General features: G+C 36.3%; 1 protein-coding gene across 1 annotated transcript in view; it reads left to right on the top strand.

The window, feature by feature from the left end:
- LRP1B (LDL receptor related protein 1B) overlaps positions 1-18,887 on the top strand; it is a 515,105-nt gene that overhangs the window by 428,630 nt on the left and 67,588 nt on the right. Inside the window, exons 61-67 of the mRNA XM_069021267.1 lie at positions 4,273-4,461; positions 5,237-5,385; positions 8,188-8,281; positions 9,340-9,456; positions 9,625-9,744; positions 12,045-12,164; positions 17,755-17,871. Of these exons, the coding sequence (XP_068877368.1) occupies positions 4,273-4,461; positions 5,237-5,385; positions 8,188-8,281; positions 9,340-9,456; positions 9,625-9,744; positions 12,045-12,164; positions 17,755-17,871 (906 nt within the window). The remainder of the gene's footprint in view (positions 1-4,272; positions 4,462-5,236; positions 5,386-8,187; positions 8,282-9,339; positions 9,457-9,624; positions 9,745-12,044; positions 12,165-17,754; positions 17,872-18,887) is intronic.

Genomic DNA, 18,887 nt, shown 5'->3' with positions numbered 1-18,887 from the left:
AGGACAGTTTTTCTTGTTACATTGATTTTATCACCTGACGAGACCTTTCTGTTTTTATTATTTGTGTTACAGTATTTGTTTTTACTTTTGGAAATACTTGTGTTTCAATAAGAGCCAAGGGAGGCTAGGCTTCACTTCTGTATGGCTTCTCCATAAGCATGTTTTTGTAGCTAAGAAATCATAGATAGAATGATTTTCATTCCTGAAATCAGATGAACGTTTTTTTTTATGCTTAAGTAAATGTGCTCAGAAAATATAAGGGAAGCAGAGTTCACAAAAGAGAAAAGTAAACATTTGTATCACAAATATGACTTACAGCCTATGAATTTATAGTCTTGGATCAAAATTCATTCAAAATGCAGGAGAGAGAGACAGACATATTTTAAGTCTGTCACGTTTCTCATGTGTCTACATAATCATGTTCTCTCCTGTGGCTCTTCTCTTAAGTTCATGCAGCACTTTATCTCCCTTTATTATGTTATATATTGTCATTTTTATTTGTCTTCAAGTGTCTAATAATTTTTATTTCCCACCACTTGTGATCTGTTTCAAGTCTCCTCGTTTTTCCCTTTTACTGCCTGCCTGTGTTTTTCCCTCCTATTTTCTGCATCTTTCTCAAAGGCCTGTGCATTCCTTCTCCTTTCTGCCTCCTCTTTGTTACCCCTTTTCTCATCTACTTGTTTGGTCAAGCACTGTTTGGGTTTAGCATTCAGTGTCAGAAAATCCACAATTCATGGATAAAATGAAACACCACTGGAGAATTAGAGGTGGCAGCAGGTGTGTTAGAAAAGGAGGAATTGCAAGGAACTTGCCCATCTCTGGTAGGAGGAGGCTGTGGTGGGGAAAGGAATCACAAAAATGAATTTTTTTGTCTTTAACAGAATATATTGCTTTCTTACTAATGGGTTGTCAGGTTGATTAAATGTTTTCAAATAGGTGATGCAGAGGAAACAGAGGTGCTTACTTATGACTAACCTGCCTTTACCTTAAATTTAGTAGTCTTTTTTTGCAATGCTGCCAAAGAAAGGGGATCTTCCTTTCCTCTTTCAAACTGTGATTCACACCACAGAGTTTGCTGTAGGGTTAGTAATTAGTGGTGCAACATTTAATGACTGTCATTTATGACAAGGTCGATCAGCTAAAGCTTTTTTGGAGTTAAAGGAAAGACTGAAGGAAGGAAGTGGGTGTTTCTTCTACTCCATACATTTATAAAAATCAATATTCACTGCCTGAAATTTTGGGAAGCATGAAACACTGATGTCCTTAAAGGCAAAGAATAAAAGAACATGAGAGACTATTTTACTGTTCCATCAGAAAATAAAACGTAAAAATTACCTCAGTTTTCTGTTCAGTTTTGTTTGGTCATTCACAGTTGATGGGAATTGTAGGCTCTATAACCTATTGCATGTCAACAGTTCTGATATTTCCTTGCTTATAACATACTAAAAGCCAAAGAAAAATTGTATTCAGCTATGATAGAACTACTCCTTAAACAGAATTGGTTGCCATTTAATGCCTGTTTTCAGAAAGTGCTCTCAGGCTTTACAGGTTTATCTTCTACAAGAAAATACATTGAGTTTTATGGTCAGCTTAGAAGAAATTTTATAAGTTTTTTTGTTATTTAATTATTATTAATTCTTCTCTTATAAGAGTTTTATATTTTTATGGTCAGCATAGAATTTTTACAAGAAATATTTGTTCAGTGATTCTGTACTTATTTTCTGTGTTTTACTTCAAGTGGATTTTTATTTGCATATATTTGTACTATTCGCTGCTTTGTTAATTAAATTTTTTAATAACTTTCTCTGCATTTCACAACAGAAAACATGTAGCTTTTACAGCTTTAAATAGTGCAAGTGTGTGTTGATCGTGACCTAATGAAAAATTAATGCAGAAGCCCATTAAAATTAGAAAATAACTCAGAAATAAAAAATAGTGACAGGACAAACTGCAAGCTGAATCTGAGAGTGTTTAAGCCATTGACAGTTTCAATTTTATAAATGGTAATAATGAAAAACCCAGTTTTTAGAAACAAATATATTTTGTCATTCTTCTTTTAAAGAACATAAAATGAAGAGAATGTAATATTTGTCACTTTGTTCCTGATAAGGTGGGTTTCTTTTTAAGAAGGTTGAAAGAGTTGAGCTTTTAAACCTGGTGCTTACAGATTTTTTTTTTTTAAATAAAAGAAAATTGTACTTAAGTCAATGGCCAGTTTTCTTATGTGCAGTGTTCCAACTGTAATATTTAATATTTTATGCCACACTCTTAACTTGGCTTCCCTATTAATGCAGTGTGATGAGACAATTCAGGCAGTATACGTTAATCTCCTGAATCTTCTTTAGTTCATGGATATAAAGTTTCATCTGGATTTTGATGTATGTCTAATCCATTGAAGCCAGGATAATTTGTATGGAAACCCACAAACATGCACAAAACCAAAAAGTAAGCATTTATTCATAGATCTATGCTTAGGTTATGGGGTTTGCTTCCTGGATAGCCAAAATAAGGATAACTATTATTTTTCATTGGTGGGGAATAATAAAGCTGAAATCAAAATAAGTTTTTTCTATGTAAATCCTCTTCATGTTCATTAAAGCTTTCATATGTGCTTTTATTCTGATTTTAATCTTAACTTTGATCAGAAAAAGAAAAAACAGACAAATAAAATAGGACATTTTTTGTCTTTAGAGAGATTGGAATGGGACCTTTGACATCTTAATTCGATGGCAAGAGTAGAAGCAAGGGTCATAATTTATAGGAACAAATATTGTTTCAGAACTGAAGCAAAAATAAAATAATTAGTTTTATGGAAAGCTTCAGGGCCTCATTCAGGGCAGCAGTTTCTGATGTCCCATCCTGCTTCTCCTGTCAGCCTGGTTTGTATTTCTCACTGGAAACGTTACACAGTGGGATTCTACACATCACAGAAATTACAAGAGCTTTTCTGGACTGTGTGTGGAACTGTGACAAAGTTGCCTCTGTAATGAGTGCCAAAATTGAGATTTCTTTGGACTTTGACTGATTTCTCAGAAATGCTGTGAAGCTCTTTCAAAAATACCATATTGTTATTTCAGTGTGATAGATGTGGTTCATGGGGACATATAAGAAAGGAAAATAATTTCTAAGCAGCAAGGTCTCCTTGACCAGAAGGCAACATGCCCTGCACTGGAGCTCAGTACTGGGAGGACTATTGGATAGAAAATTGAATTCTCTAAGTTGTTGTTCCATATACTCAGTATCATCATCAGATCTTGGTGAGCTATGAAATGTTCCAACAGGAATTTGAGATTTGCCAACTCTGTCAGCAGTTTCCAGGTAAAAAGATGCACAAAACAAGGTAAAGGTGTTAAGGATATGCTGGTTAAATGTGACAGTCAGCTGCTCTGCTCTGCCTTTTCACCTCTATCAGTAATTAGGTGATTCAGCAACAAAAGATTATCATTTACAAATTAGTTACTGTGGCCAGATATTCTCCTGTGACATTTATGATTACTGCTGTTTATGTTAGAAGGAGGGAAAAAAAAGAAAAGTGGCCTTCAGTTACTGTTTACCAAGAACAAATACTTGAAGGTTAAGGAGTGTACAGCGGATAAAGAATGCTCCAAAGCTTTTTCTCCCTTATGTCCTTCTATCCTTTTTCAAATGATGTTGGCTCATAATTTTGTGATAATGTAACAATCATCATTTTGTTTGTTTTTTTCATATTGTGTGGTTGGTGATGTTAGGAATAATCAATAAGCCCTCTTACTGCAATGTTTATTTTAATGCCAGTTTTTAAATTTTATTTTTCCTGTCTCTCGTCAGTATATTTTGATGAAATAAAATACTATTAATTGTATGAAAGGGTCTTAAACACAGAGCATCAGGAGGTGTACATGTTTGTTTTGTATGTTTTCTAATAACATTTATTCTTGTAAAAGAGCAAATTTATGTTGCTTATGCAAAGAGTAAGGAAAGTTATGTTTGTTGCATATTACTTTAAAGTTTGACATGTCTTTAGTTTAAAATCTGGAGGTTTGTTTTTTTTTAACTGAAATCCTTTCTTTTTCTCAACACTGATTGTGTCAACAAATTCTAAACAAGCAGGGCTCATGCTCCATCCTCCTTCATTGTAACTGGTGATAAAGAACCCTCTGGTCCTGGTGAATTGTCACGATAATTATTCTCAGGACATTCCATAGCAGTCGTTCTGTCAGCCTGTGCAGTGGGGAATATTTTACCTGGCAGTTTTCTGAGAGTGAACATTAATCTGAGCATCTCTCCTTCCAGTCCCAAATCAAGACATCCCAGGGGTGATTGCACTGACGCTGTTTGAAGACTACATCTACTGGACCGACGGGAAAACCAAATCCCTCAGCCGTGCCCACAAAACCTCTGGCTCAGGCAGGCTCTCCCTGATTAACTCGTGGCACACCATCACAGACATCCAGGTGTATCACTCTTACAGGCAGCCTGATGGTAATTACCCTGTCTCTGCTTTCCAAGCAGCACACTGATGTGTTTAATGTAGTAGCCACGTGCTGAGGTACTGCATGCTCGTTTATCTGCAATGATTATTTCTGCTTCTGTTCTGTTTCAAATTGTGGAAGTTTTCAAATTAGCATTTTTAAACATAAATCTGCAGTTAATATTTTAAGCATATCTAGTATTAAATACATCTAACAGAACTTGTTTGGTAGAGAGATAATTTGTATGTTTAAAAATTAACCCAGATACTGGCTGAAAGTACACCACTGTTCAGTTGCATTACAGTACAAGTTTCCATTTTTTAAGAGGGGAACAATGTGTTATGAAAACTTTTAACCTGGTTCTTTGAAAAGTGTTAATATTGCAGAAGAATACTGCTGGACTGAGGGAATGTCAGAGAATGTGAGTGATGTGATTGTGTCTTATCTGCTGATATCCTGTATTTGAATTGTAACTGAATGCAATTTGGCAATTCACCTAGATAAGCTAATTTTTTTCTCTCGTTATTAAAAAAAGAAAAAAGAGCTTTTTTTCTTCCTCTCATTCTTTCAGCATTGAACTTACAGCCCTGGTAATAACTCATTTTTGCCTACAACAGAGAATAGCTTAAAGGCAAAAGGAACAGGTTGCCTCCATGGGTTTTCGATTTCAGACATTCCATTGTAAAGACAGCACGTGGAACACAATTTTCTTCCTCTATAAAGCAGATACCCCGAAGTGTGCTGAGATAAGAGGCTCTGATCTACCTCCCCTGTTCTGCCCACAGTGTCCAAGCACGTGTGCACCCTGAACAACGGTGGCTGCAGTCACCTGTGCCTGCTGGCCCCTGACAAGCTGCACTCGTGTGCCTGTCCCACCAACTTCTACCTGGCTGCGGACAACAAGACGTGCCTGTCCAACTGCACGGCCAGCCAGGTACGGGAGCGTCGTGGGCGGTGTGTTACTGCTCCTCCTCCTGCTTTTAAACTGGGAGTGCTGGCACCCAGGGAATGGGGAAGCTTTAAAAGGAGCTGTAACACTCAGGGAGGCTCCTAAAGTGTTTCGTCTCCAAGGCTGTTAGTGGGAAACAGACTTGCAAATGGCTTTTTCTCCAGAGAATCCAGGACTTGTTCGCTTTCAAATGTCCGTGTTCCTGCCAGTTGCTACAACAAATACAACTGCTAAACCCATAAAAATTGCCTTGAAAAAATGTGTGTCTGAAATATCAAAATACAAAGTGTATATAAGAGTGATTTGGGATGCATGAATGAACTTTGCATTTCAAAAAGAAAACAAGCTCAGTCCAGTTAGAAAGATTGGAAAATGATAGGCTTGCATTGAAAAAAATCCAATGGCTGAAATGGAAACAACTGCATCAATTGAAACCCTAAATTGTAGTCCCTATGACTCAAAATAAACATTTTTGCTTTTTTTCTTAAAATATAAGGTAGATACAAAGAACATACTGATTTCTTATAAGAGAACCACTTTGATAAAAGTCTTTGGACTATTCTAACCAGACAATTCATTGGTTGATTGTTATGGTACATATGGCATTTAAAATATTTCTAGTAGTCTTATTTCTAGTACTTCCCTTTTATTAGAGGTGTGCTAACGATCTCTTACAATGTTCTATATCCTGATGCATGATAATGATTTCCAGCATTAAGGAAAATGGTTTTACTCCTAACTTTTAGGGAGCAGTGGCCATCTTAATAAAAGATGTACAGTTTCACTCAAATAATAATCTTATTTAAGATTAAATACCCACTACCTTCCTCTGTTTCCTCAAGGTGTAAATCACTTTAAAATGAGGAATTTCTTACCAATTTTTCCCCGTATTTTCTCCTCAAATTTGGCTTAAAAAAAAGGCACTTTTTTTAAAAATTTTTCTTTAAATGACACTAGAAGCTTATTCCACAGTGAATTTATGTGCTAACAGTTGACTGAATGGCTCCATTCCAGTCTAATTAATTCAGTGGTAGTATGAATTCAAGAAACAGCACAGCATCTTGGATGCTTGAGGAGCAGTATTTTATCACTTGTGGATTCCACAGGGTGGAGAGCAGAGTTGTATAAAAGAAGCTGTTTCAGACAGACAGAGGTTGACATTGGTTAGTCATCATTGTTTTCCACTTTTGAAATCTGTTGGCTGTTTGATAATTCATATGTCTGATGGCATCAGATGCAGAGATCAGTGGCAAAATGCTGTTTCTCCTTAAGATTTTCAGATGATGCTGTCAAATCAGAGCTGGTCCTGTGATGTAACTGCTCTTGACAGCACAGCCACTGTTGGCTACTACTGATGAAAAGGAACTGGATGGTCCATAAACTGATCTTGTATCTCCAGACCATCCTGTGATGGCTAATCTGGCATGGGAAATTGTTCAGTACAAACCCCATCAGACTCTAGAACACCAAAACTCCATCCATTTAAGACCCATATGACTGATCCCTGATTTTGCAGGGTTTTGTCTCCTCAGTTTAGAAGGGAGTGCTAGTATTTTCATAACAACATCTAAGAGTTAGCTCCTATTTCCTGGAAATAGCTTTATAATGCCATTTTAACAGCCTGAAGTCCCTTGGGGTGAGCAGAGCAAGAAGAAAAGACAAAGAACAAAAGAAAAATGTCTGAGTTTCTGTTTGTCTCCTGCACTTGGCAGCATCCTGCTGAGCCCCTCTGAGCTCCAGATGCGTGTGGGGCAGTTTAATAGTTTAGAACAGCTGCCCTTCAAACCAGCCTGTTACACAGCAAGTCCCTCAGGGTGGTACAGGAATGATGTAGCTCCAACTATAGGTTCTGTAACATAAATGCTCTCGAGACCCTTATTTTTCTTGGCAGAAAAGATAAACTGAGGCACCAAATTTAATACACCTTTTAAATACAGTTTTATTGAATAATCAATGATTTTTTAAATGTGAAAAAAAGCTGCCCAGTGACAGAAAATGAAATGTCTTGTCATTCTAAACATTTTGGTTTCCTTCCTTTCTGTGTTCATAGAGACACCAGGTAGGAAAACCAACTTTTCTTAAAAGTTGCCTGATAATCCTCCCAGATTTTTCTCCCTGACATGAGCCACATAATATACTCAGGTTTTAGGTTTAGCCCTAGAAAATTACATCAATTTGTACTGTTTTTGTTTGCATTCCTCTTTCAGTCAGAACAAAGGTACAGAGTCACCTAAGTAGACAGTAAAGGCACAGCCAGGGTCTTACAAAGGGTTTTTCTACAGGTGTTTTATCCTTTTAAAAGTCTGGAAGGCTTTACATTTGATTTGTTCATTTAATTCAAACAATATAAGCAATACCATACACAACACCACATATTAAGGCTCCTTTCTGTAACTATGGGTGTTTGGCTTTATCTGGAAAAATGATGTCATCTGCTTCAGCAGAAACCAGAAATTGAAGTGTTTATTTTGAATAAGGTCTTTGAGAATGAAATCACAGAATGCAGCAAAATGCAATGAGCAGTTTGTGTCAGGGCATTGTAAGCCAGCATGGCACAGCCATTGAAACTACAGTGATTTTTATCAGTTTGGCAATCTCGGTGCCAAACATCTCTAAATAAAACCCAATATTTAAAACACAATGTGGGTGGGTATTTTTTAACTTAATGTAAGAACGCCTCAAGCCGCGAGTGTAAATTTTCAAAAACGGCGCTATTACTGCTTATAAACAAATAAATAAATAAATGCTCACGTGAAACTCGTGTTCCTGCTGGCCTTCCTCTCACAGTTCCGCTGCAAAACCGACAAGTGCATCCCGTTCTGGTGGAAGTGTGACACTGTGGACGACTGTGGCGACGGCTCCGACGAGCCCGCCGAGTGCCGTAAGTGCTCGCTGGCTTTGGGGCCCAGTGTGCCAGCAGGGTCCGTACGTTACCTAAATTTATGGAATTTATAACGTTTAGGAAGAGGATTTTTGGGTCACTTTTGTTTGCAGCACTGTTTTATGTTCCTTGGTCTCTGAGTCTTTTAAGGTGTTTGGAAAACCAGACGTGTTTTTAAGCCTTTTCGCTGAAGGTTTTAATTTTGAAGCTGTGTTGTGAGGTTGTGGAATTCTTTGCGTAAACGCAAAATTCTGCCAGCTTTATTTGGTTTATTTTTCTAAGTAATAAAAATGTGGGATTCTAATCTCATTTGCTTGTGTTTTGTTGTAGTTATAGAAGTTTAGAGACACGTTATTATTTACTGCAGTTTTCTGAGCAACAACAATGTTCTCCCCGTGATTCTTGCCTTCTTCCCTTAAGCTTATATTAAAAAAAATGCTGTGTTCTAGAATCTCCAGCTAATTAACAGTTATTTTGATTTTTGGTATTGAAATCCCTCATCCCTATTTTTATGATTTTATAATTAGTTCTCTTTTTTTGCTGCAGAGGCTTTTGAGGCAATTTTTAATATTTGTAACCATTCTACATAAAATTCCATTTTAAGCTACTCTATGTTTATATAACATATTACTTTAAAGGTACATAATTGCTCATTATTTCTAATGACAGAGGCTGGAGAAGGAACAATGTTAGGCCTTTCTTGGGAAATAGAATTACAGTGGGATAGGGAGTTTCTTAAAAGCAGACTTGAACTCAAGTGTTTAGAGCCTAAATTACAGCTCTCTGTTGAGCCTTTACCAAGCTTCAACCTGCAGGGAGTTTCACTCTTTGTCATTAGCTCTGTAACTATAGTTGCACAAATTAAGGTATCAAACTTTGAAATTAGTCTTGCAATCATATGTGTACCTTTTAGTTACTAATATATACTCAGATTGAGATTATAAAGGAAATACAAAAGTTTGTAGGTATTTTTGAGTAGTCCATAGGGTAAGAACAGCACTAGTGAGAATTTAACCATTCCTCTGGTAGTATTCATAAGCAGTTTTGTCTTTTCCCAGCTGAATTCAGATGCCAGCCTGGACGTTTCCAGTGTGGAACTGGGCTTTGTGCTCTTCCTGCCTTTATCTGTGATGGAGAGAACGACTGTGGGGACAATTCTGATGAACTGAACTGTGGTAGGTGATTCTATACACTAGGCTTCAGAAACAGCCTAAACTGCTTTAAATGCCATGTTTCAAACTCTGTCACCAAACTGTATTTTTCTTCATTTACCTTTGAAGTTCTGAATCTTGTCAATTTTTACTTTTAATCATTTTAACTTTTTATTTTCTTTCAATTTACAGACACACATGTGTGTCTGTCCGGGCAGTTCAAGTGCACGAAGAACCAGAAGTGTATCCCAATAAACCTGAGATGCAATGGCCAGAATGACTGTGGTGATGAAGAGGATGAAAGAGACTGTCGTAAGTCATGCTTAGAGAATTTTCATCTGTAGCTGGTTTAAAACAAGGAACTGGAGTAAAATACTGTAAATGTCCTCTACCTAAAATAAGTTGAGAACATGCAAACAGTTAATTCATGGGATTGGCATGTAATGCTTCATATACAAGGGAGCAAACTAAAATGTCATTTATTAACTTCAAATTTAAAGTCATTGCAAAAAAGAGAGGGGTATAAACAATTTCAGGCATTTAATTGGGTTTTTGACTGAGGTTGAAACACGTATTTGACTCTTAACCACTTCACAAATGACTCATCTTCTTGAGGCTTTCATCTGCCATGCCTTGCAGCAATGCATTTCAACGGGAAAAGATGTTTTTCAGAATATTTTGTTGGAAAAGCTGTAGATCCAAAGCTCCTTCTACATTCTTTTTCTTTCCTTGATTTTTTAACCACTTCTCTCCCCTTTTCTCTGGAGACTTCATTAATTTACCTACGTAACTGGATTTCCATTTGCTCAGCTTTTAAAGCAGCTTACTTTTCATAAATTCATTTTAACTCTATATTTCTTTAATATAAGTGGAGGAAATATTTTCAGATTTACAGTGGAAATTTATTGAATAAGTTTGTGTCTTTGATCATGGGGCTGATGATGGGGCTGCCTGGAAATGTCACTGTCTTTTGCTCATTTCACTGCTCAGATCTGCTGCTGATCTCAGCTGCTTGCTCTGAATCAGCTTTCTCAAGGTTTGCATGTGCTGCATTTCTGCAAAGAACAAATCCTTCTCCAAGGGGAGAAGGGTTGCTAAGGATATAAAGGCTTTGTTGATGGTCATGTTTAATGGCTGTCTTCCAAACTGCTCAGGAGAGATATAAATACAAGTTTTGCAGAAAACATTTTGTGTTGGTTTGCATGTTGGGTTTCTTTAAAAACTGATTAAGAGGGATTGGGTAAACTCCTGTGAAACATAAAGGAGATTACTTTTTTCTTTGGAAAGAACTGCACATGGTATATGGAAGGCTCCCAAAAGCCTTGAGGTGTAGCTGGCAGAAATTAAATCAGAGCAGCAGAATCTACAGCTCAGGGACTGTGAGTTCATACTGACTGGGGCTCCTGGCACAAGACAGGTAACTGGTGAGATTCTCACTCACTCTAATTTCACCAGTCTAGGATCCATAAAATACTTCTTTTTTTAGCCCTGCCACTGTTTTGTTTTACTTACCAGGTGACTTTTTCAAAGTCCCGTTTCATACTGAAGGCTTTCCATATGTACAGTGAAGGTCATTGTGCTGGTCTTTCTTGTAAAGCACTGTGAAATCCCCTGGTAACGTGTCCTAGCTGAGGATCAGAATTATTTGTTACAGTTAGGAACATACCCAGCTCTGTGGAAATGTGACACTGAAAGAAATAATACTTTTAGCAAACCTAAATTTTTTCCTCTTGCCAAACCTGAGAAACGAGAATGATAATATCAGGGAGCAAATTGCTTTTCAACAGGGATAGGAAAGTTTTTTAGAAGCACTGCAGAATTCCTTAGATAAAGGTGGGATAGACATTAATGTGGGAAAAACTTATTGAAGGTTTCCTGTTTTCCCCCTGTGGTCAATTCAGTTTAAAATTATTTGGAGTACATATACTTATCTCTAAAGAACATCTAGAATCACATGGGTGCACTGAGGATCTGTTTTGTTTTTAAATGGCTGTTCTAAGGTTAATGCAGTTAAGCTTTAACTTAGAGCATCCTTAAAGAATAGGCTGAAAGCTCAGCTGCAACTTTGCATCTTTTTCTTGTTGTAGGATTCATTCAAAAATTGTTGTTTTAAACTGATAAAATGAAATATTTGTCAAACTTTTCTCAGCATTTACCCAATTTAACAGAGCACAGAATTTCACAAAAATCATGCATAGTTTTGATTCCATTTTTGATCAAAGCATCCAGAGCTGCCTTAGTCTTACAAACTGACTCTGAGAATTTATAACTGGCATTTTAGAAAGTAAAGGAAAAAAACTTGTCTGGTTTTTGCTAAAGCAAAATTGATTATATCAATGGTAAGTCTATTTGCTGTTTAAAAAAAAAAAAAACACAATAGATACTTTTTTATATTTGTTTTACCTTAATGTTGTGTATAAAATAATATATAAGAAAATGACAAAACTATAAACAGTATAAACCTGACTGCTGTTTTCTTACAGATATTACATAAACGATGCTAGAGAAATCCAATTTCTGACTCTTGAACCCTTCATATTTTTTCTTTAAAACACATATTTTAAATATTACCCGAAATTCCTAATTTTGATCTGGAATTCTTTTATTTAAAGCTGAAAACAGTTGTTCTCCAGACCACTTCCAGTGTAAAACAACCAAACACTGCATTTCCAAGCTGTGGGTGTGTGATGAAGACCCAGATTGTGCAGATGGGTCAGATGAAGCAAACTGTGGTGAGTATGCCAGTGGTTCTGAACCTGTTGCTGTGGCTTGACATTTATTTAGCAAAAGAAAATAATCCTCCCACTTTTTATATCCTCTTCCAATGTTTGATAATACCTATCTGGAGCCTCTGGCTCATCCAATTCTTACTGAATGGCAATCTTTGTATGAGTAGTTCATAAAATTCATATTGTACCACTGCTTTATTGGCAGGAACTGCAAATGAGTCTCTCTTGTGGCATTTAGAATCATAGAAGTGGCACAGAATGTACTGACTGTCACAGGATACAGTGACTTTCTTTATTTTTCTTGCAGTGTTACCCACTTTCTATCAATTCAGTCTGCACTTTATTGCTGCTAAGTTCATAAATAGTGAAAATATAATAATTTGCAAATCCTGGTAGTTAAGACTGGTTGTGTTGAAGGGTTCAGAGCAGATTCCAACTTGAAATGACCAACTTTTGTGTCTCTCTGTGAGCTCCAGGGAGTTATGAGTCAGGTCTTATTGCTGTAATCAGAGAAAATAACAAATATAAATATTCTACCTGGGAAATGGATTACAGACAATCAGAGGCAGAGTAAGTGGATCAGCACTCCTGGAAAACCCTTGAAGATGGGTGTCAATGCAAGACACACACTAACCTTGTGCAGAAACATTTGTGAAACTTTCAAGACTGGTCTGTAAAGGAAAACACAGAAAAATGTTCTGAGGTGGAAGAGAACAAGACAAGTGTGGGACATTTAAAGCTCTCACCATTATTCATCCATGCATCAGTAAATGGTTTGATGGAACACCTGTGTCTGGGCAGGTTTATCTCTGTGACAGCAGAGATAAAACTTCAGGCTACAGTCAAGGACAAAGCACTGGGCTGGTTTTCCATGGATGTATTTCAAGTAATGGACACATGAACACATATAAAAATGCTGAAGGTGGCAAATATGCCTAGGAGAATGAAGTCTTTCTCAACACTGAAAATCCAAGACCATCGTTTGATTTGCCAAGATGGAGAAAATAACTGTTCCTATCAACTGGGGAGAAGTTTCCAGTCCAAGGAATCATTTGTCTTGAAGAAACAGTGAATACAAAGGAGATAAAGCTTCATATCCCCTTCTGGGCTGCTGTTGTAGTACCCCTGCACTGTTCACTTCCTGATTTACTTCACAGCTACTTTCTCCTACACCATTCCACATCATCTGGATCTCCAACATGCTGTTGCTTTCCAATTGGGACAGCATTCCAAGCTTCCAAACGATAGATTCACATTTTGGCTAACCTGTGCACACCCAACTGATGTGGCACAAATGGGCTTAAAATAGTTCATCTAGTAATATCCTCAAGTCACTTTTTTTTTTCTAAAAGAGAAAAAGAAATAAAACTGACATTAAATAGGAAAAAATGTGTTAATAATAAGTGCTTTACTCTGAACCATCATTTTACAATAGAAAGAATAAAATTACCCAAACAGTTAAAAAGCATCGAGGAGCAATGTGTGCAATCCCAAGCTCAACATGTTTTTTAAATCACAGCACATACAACTGGAGGTGTTGGTTCACATCTGAGACTCATCTTGACTTTTATCCTGTCTCTGGCAGTGACTGAAAATGAGTATCTAGGGAGGAATATGTGAGCAAAGCAGGCTTGTACTGAACTTCCCTGGGATGCCCTTCCATCCTCTTAACAACTTGAGAATCAGAGATACTGTGGGTCAAATATGTCTCTGTATACAATAATTCATCATAGATTTCACTCTCTTTTTACCTTTGTAGGCTTTTCACAACATGCTGCAGCGAGGTGTTCCACAGCTTAATCATACCCTTCCCTGACAAAACACCCACATTTTTATTTTAAATCTCCTGGCTTTCATACACTGCTATTGGTTTTCATGTTGGAGGAGACAGAATAATTTATCCATAGTCACAATTTCTGTGCCAGATACGGTTGTGTACACATGGAACAGCTAAGCATTCACAAGAACAGGGTGTGTTTAATCACATTTTGAAGTTTTCCATATTTTTAGTATTTGAAATATGTTTAAATGACCTTACTATGGCAGTAATTTCAGCACAGTTTGGTCTCCTGCATTTTTTTTTTTTCAAGTTAAAGATTGTTATTTTTATGGACAAAATTTGATAGAATTAAATTCTAAAGCTGCAAGCTGAGTATAAAAAGGATCTACATATGTTGATGTAACGCTAATTTGTTATTGTTTGGAGTTCATTTCTAAAATGCCTGCAATGCAAAACTTGTGTAAAGTAATCTCTTTTTGCTTGAGTGCTGCATGGCCATATGTATTTTGCTTAGTCAACATCTGCTGCTGTGTGTTATTGGACATATTACACTGAGTAAATTTGCTAGAAGCAGTGTAAATGTATTTAGTCTTCTGTGGTAACTTTCCAACTCAGACAGTTGAGGTCGAATCAGGAAATGTGTGTTTATGAAGGAGTTTCTGGTGTCTCTCAGAGAACAGTAGTTAGAGTTAATTAGTGCTAACTGTCCAGGCAATTAAAGAAAGCCATTAGATTATGCTAGTCCTTGCTCACAACTTTGATACTTTACAGCAAAATGGACCAGCTTGAGTTAGAATCTGCAGAAAGCTGAGTGTGGTCTTGGAAAGTGATTTTATAATATGCTTTAAAGTTTTTGTGTATTTCAGGTCTTTATTACCTTAATGTGTCAACATTGGCATGACTGCTTTCTGCTGCTTCACTTTTTAAAATATTAATTTTATTTTTAGCTGTGAGAGTCATAAAGTAGATTTTTTTCCTGATGATAAAGAATATTTTCTTTGAGGCATTTGAAGGATGCATTATATAAACTTAAACTCCCATCAACAGTTTCCTGTATCCAAGAACAATTTCCTGCATCCAGCGCGGGTGACAGCCTGCCAAGCTCTAGGACAGCCAGCTGATCCTGTGTCAAAAGCAAATTTAGTTTTGGATTTTATCCCTCTCAGACACAAATGGACACACATGAAAATACATGGGTTTAAAATCCCCAAAGTGCAATGCATACAATTAGTGACAAAATAGTGTTTCCATGCACAGGGATTGGTCTTTGAATTAAAGTGCTTTTAGGGTGCATAAGGGTTTTGGGGCTTTCTTTGTTTTGTTTTTCCAATTGAAGTCTTCATCCTGTTTTCCTCATGCTCATTTAGAAGTATTTCTAAAATAAAATCCTGGTTAAGTGTGCACAAAAAAGTGAACCCCAACCTACCAGCAGCTACCTCAGGCAATCAGACAGATTCCTAAGGAAGGGCTTTGCCTGTTACAGTAGGTCAGTGAATCTCTTAATAACAACTTGAAGAGAGCAATATGAAAATGGAGTTATCAGTATTTGCTTCTTTGCCTTTGTACCATTTCTATCTGAACTTTCACACTTTAAGGTGGTCTTATTTAAAGAAAAATGAGAAAGCAATTTAGTGTTGAAGGCAGAGATGACAAAATGTGGGGGGGCCCCTGTGTGCTTTTCATGGTTCCACAGTTCCCAGTAAATAAGGTCTTGCACTGTTTCCTTTGAGGTGAGTGAATCCATCATTCTCAAAGATCAGATAATTGTTACATAACTTCCCCAAATTTTCCTCTTTGTTATATCCTATCTCTGTTATCCCAGTGTTTTCCTCAGTTCTCATTAATGTGAAGAAAGAAATACAAGACAAGCAAACCTGGTTTGTAAGATATTTTTAGCTGTAAGCTGCTACAAGAGATCACTCAACCCAGAAAAAAAATAAAGTTTTCAGATTTGTGAATAAGGGAGAGCCTTACATGCATGCAAAATATTTTGTATTAAAAAAAAAATTATTTTTCTTTATATTTGGTAGAAATAGAGTAAGAAGAGAAAGATTAACATTCAAGTAGCAATCAGAGGTTAAGATTGGATAAATTAAAAAAAATCTAGACTTTCTTCACATGTGTAGAAAGGCAATGCTAGAAAATGGATTTAGCATGCTTGAGAACTAAATAATTCTTTATGAAGAGTGAGAAGATATATATTGCATGTTCAGGTAACTGAAATGAATGGCTGTCATCTCTGGCTTCTGTGTATTACTGACTAGATCTTGGTATTTCTGTTGGATGTGGAAGGATAAATAAAATAATTAAATGTCCCTGTGATGTTATCTGTCATTGGTGTTACAACTCATTTTGTGAGCAAATACTCTAGTGAGAGATTGCAGACTTCACTAGAAGTATTTTAATAAATATAGGATATATTTCAGGGTTGAAACTTAATCTTTCGCAAAGCTACGGGATGAAAATACAAGAGTGTCGTAAGTTTGGGAGGAATACTTTTGTGTTTTGTAATGTTAAGTATTTTTAATTGTTTGCCAGTGCAAGTATTTGAAATATCATGGACTGTAATATTGAAAAATATCATAGAAAACAAACTATTTTGGGAGAAAACATCTTACAGTCATGACATTGGCAGAGAATAAGGAACAAACACAAAAGGCAGACTTGCAATGACCAGATTTTTGAGTGCACACACCTCAGCTGCAACACCAGTCTTGATATGCAAATGTAGTTTTATCAGTTTGGTTCCAGAGCCACACCTAAAATTACAGAGAAAATGCAGCAGTTTGGCCCCTGGCATCAAACCTAACACCTCTAATTTGTGCTTCACCAGCAGAGTAATCAGGTTGATTGAAGCTGCTGTTTCTGTCAGTTATTAGCAGCCCTCGAGTTGCCATGAGAGCAGAGTGAAGCTGCTCTGACATGTTTTTGACTTTGCCTAACTGAAATTTAAAAAATTTCCAGTGAAATATCACAGTGACATGTAATTTTAAATATGTCATTGAGGCTTTTACAAAGCAAACTTTTTTTTTTCCCCCCCAACGAAAATGTCACTGATAACTTTTTAATTTACTTCATTTCATCTCAGCCCTTAGAAGCTGAACGAATTATTCAAGAATTGCTCACAGAAAACACAGAGGCAGCTCCTTCCTGCTGGAGGAGCTCAGGATGTTCATGTATCTCTAAGAGGCTTTGCCTCCAATGCTTCTCTCTAACTAGAAAAGCTTATTGAAAATATACAACATGAAGGAAGTTTCCCTCAGGTTAGCATTATAGGCTTTATGATGTTTTACCTCATATGAGTAAGCTTCCAATTGAATACATGAGTAGGTGAAAATTTAAATCAAAGTGCAAAGTTTTCTGTCCTAAATTATTATATGTAAAAATAACTTTTGAGAAATACATATTTTTTTACATTTTTCAAATCAGTAGTCTAGTGGTTTACTGTGATCTGATCTTTTGTAAAGCAATCTTAGAGATAAATTCAAGGAAAAGTTAGAGAAGTTTTTGAGATTTAGTGCACTAATACCCTCTCTTCAAACAACCTTCTGAATTTTATATTTTTTTAACTTTATATGACAGTTTATACACTGCATATTTTAATTTGATCAAATTTAAGGTTAAGGTGTGAATGTATAAATAGAAGCTTAAAGAATGTTATGAGAAATAAATTATTCCTGAAAGTAACATTCCAAATATTATGGTTGCTCGTTCTTAAATGTATCCAGCAACATCATCTTGTATTTAGTGGAAGTCTTTCCCATTTCGGCTCTTTGTTTGCAATGCTGTAAATATTATTCACCTTAATTACAGATAAAAAAACTTGTGGACCTCATGAGTTCCAGTGCAAAAACAACAACTGCATTCCAGATCATTGGAGATGTGACAGCCAAAATGATTGTGGAGATAATTCTGATGAAGAAAACTGTAGTAAGTAGCTTTTACCTTAGTCCATGTTATAACAGAGTCAGTTTAGCAATGTGCAAGAGGAAGCTTTTGAATTTTGATAAAACTCACGGGCATGTTCTCATTCCAGACACACACTGATCTGCTGAAAATCAGTTGACCACAACTGAAAATGTCCCTTGCTGTATTTCTCCACTTCTGTTCACTCTTACAAAGAGCTGTATCAGTGTGAAAAAATGCCTGACTTCCAACTGCTCAATAATCTGGTGAATTAAAAACAAATATTGCAATTAGTTTACCTTTGCGAGTTGGTTACGTATCACATTTCTTATCTCTGAAAAAGAACCATAAACACTGTTCAGAGGTAAAGTGATAAGCATTTGTTAACAAGGAATTTTGATTGAACACTACCTGCTCGTTACATTCATTATATTCTTGAGATGATTTGCCTTGTTTCATATTGAGAAGTCAATTTCTGTAGTACTTAATTGCATTGAGAAGTAGATGTGGTTATTCAAAGCAGCTCATGTACCCAGTTCTCTCCTACCCATGAGGAATCTGAAGGCCTAATAAATCTCTGTAATACCACTTTCAGGGAGTTAATTTCCATCTGGTTCTCAGGAAGAAAGGAAAAATTTGTAATGGTTTTATCTGATAATTATTGTCTTTATAAAATATTTCAAGAGGGACATTCCCTAAATAATTCTGAAGTGCCTCCTCTTGGCAATTTCTGTGGTTTTTTTCTTTCAGAAATCCAGTAAGTTAATATCTTGTTCTTGCAAATAACTTTGAATACACATTCCTGATGTATGCCATGAGTGTATATTTGGTATCTTCAAGGTAATGATTTAGAAAGATTAATAAATTAGGCATTCTAATGCTGAGTAAATGCTGCTGCCCCTTTCTCCAGTTCGAGATGTGGTGTCCATAGGTACAGAGTGTCTCATTCTGCTTGGGAGGTTAAAGTGGATTTGTCTGCCTGGTAATTACTACCTGCATTTGAAAATGATGTGAGTTTTATTCAAGCAAGCAGTAGTGCT

Source organism: Aphelocoma coerulescens, chromosome 7, assembly GCF_041296385.1.
Source record: "Aphelocoma coerulescens isolate FSJ_1873_10779 chromosome 7, UR_Acoe_1.0, whole genome shotgun sequence".
In the NCBI taxonomy this organism is placed as follows: domain Eukaryota; kingdom Metazoa; phylum Chordata; class Aves; order Passeriformes; family Corvidae; genus Aphelocoma; species Aphelocoma coerulescens.
This window is presented reverse-complemented; position numbering and strand designations above follow the sequence as displayed.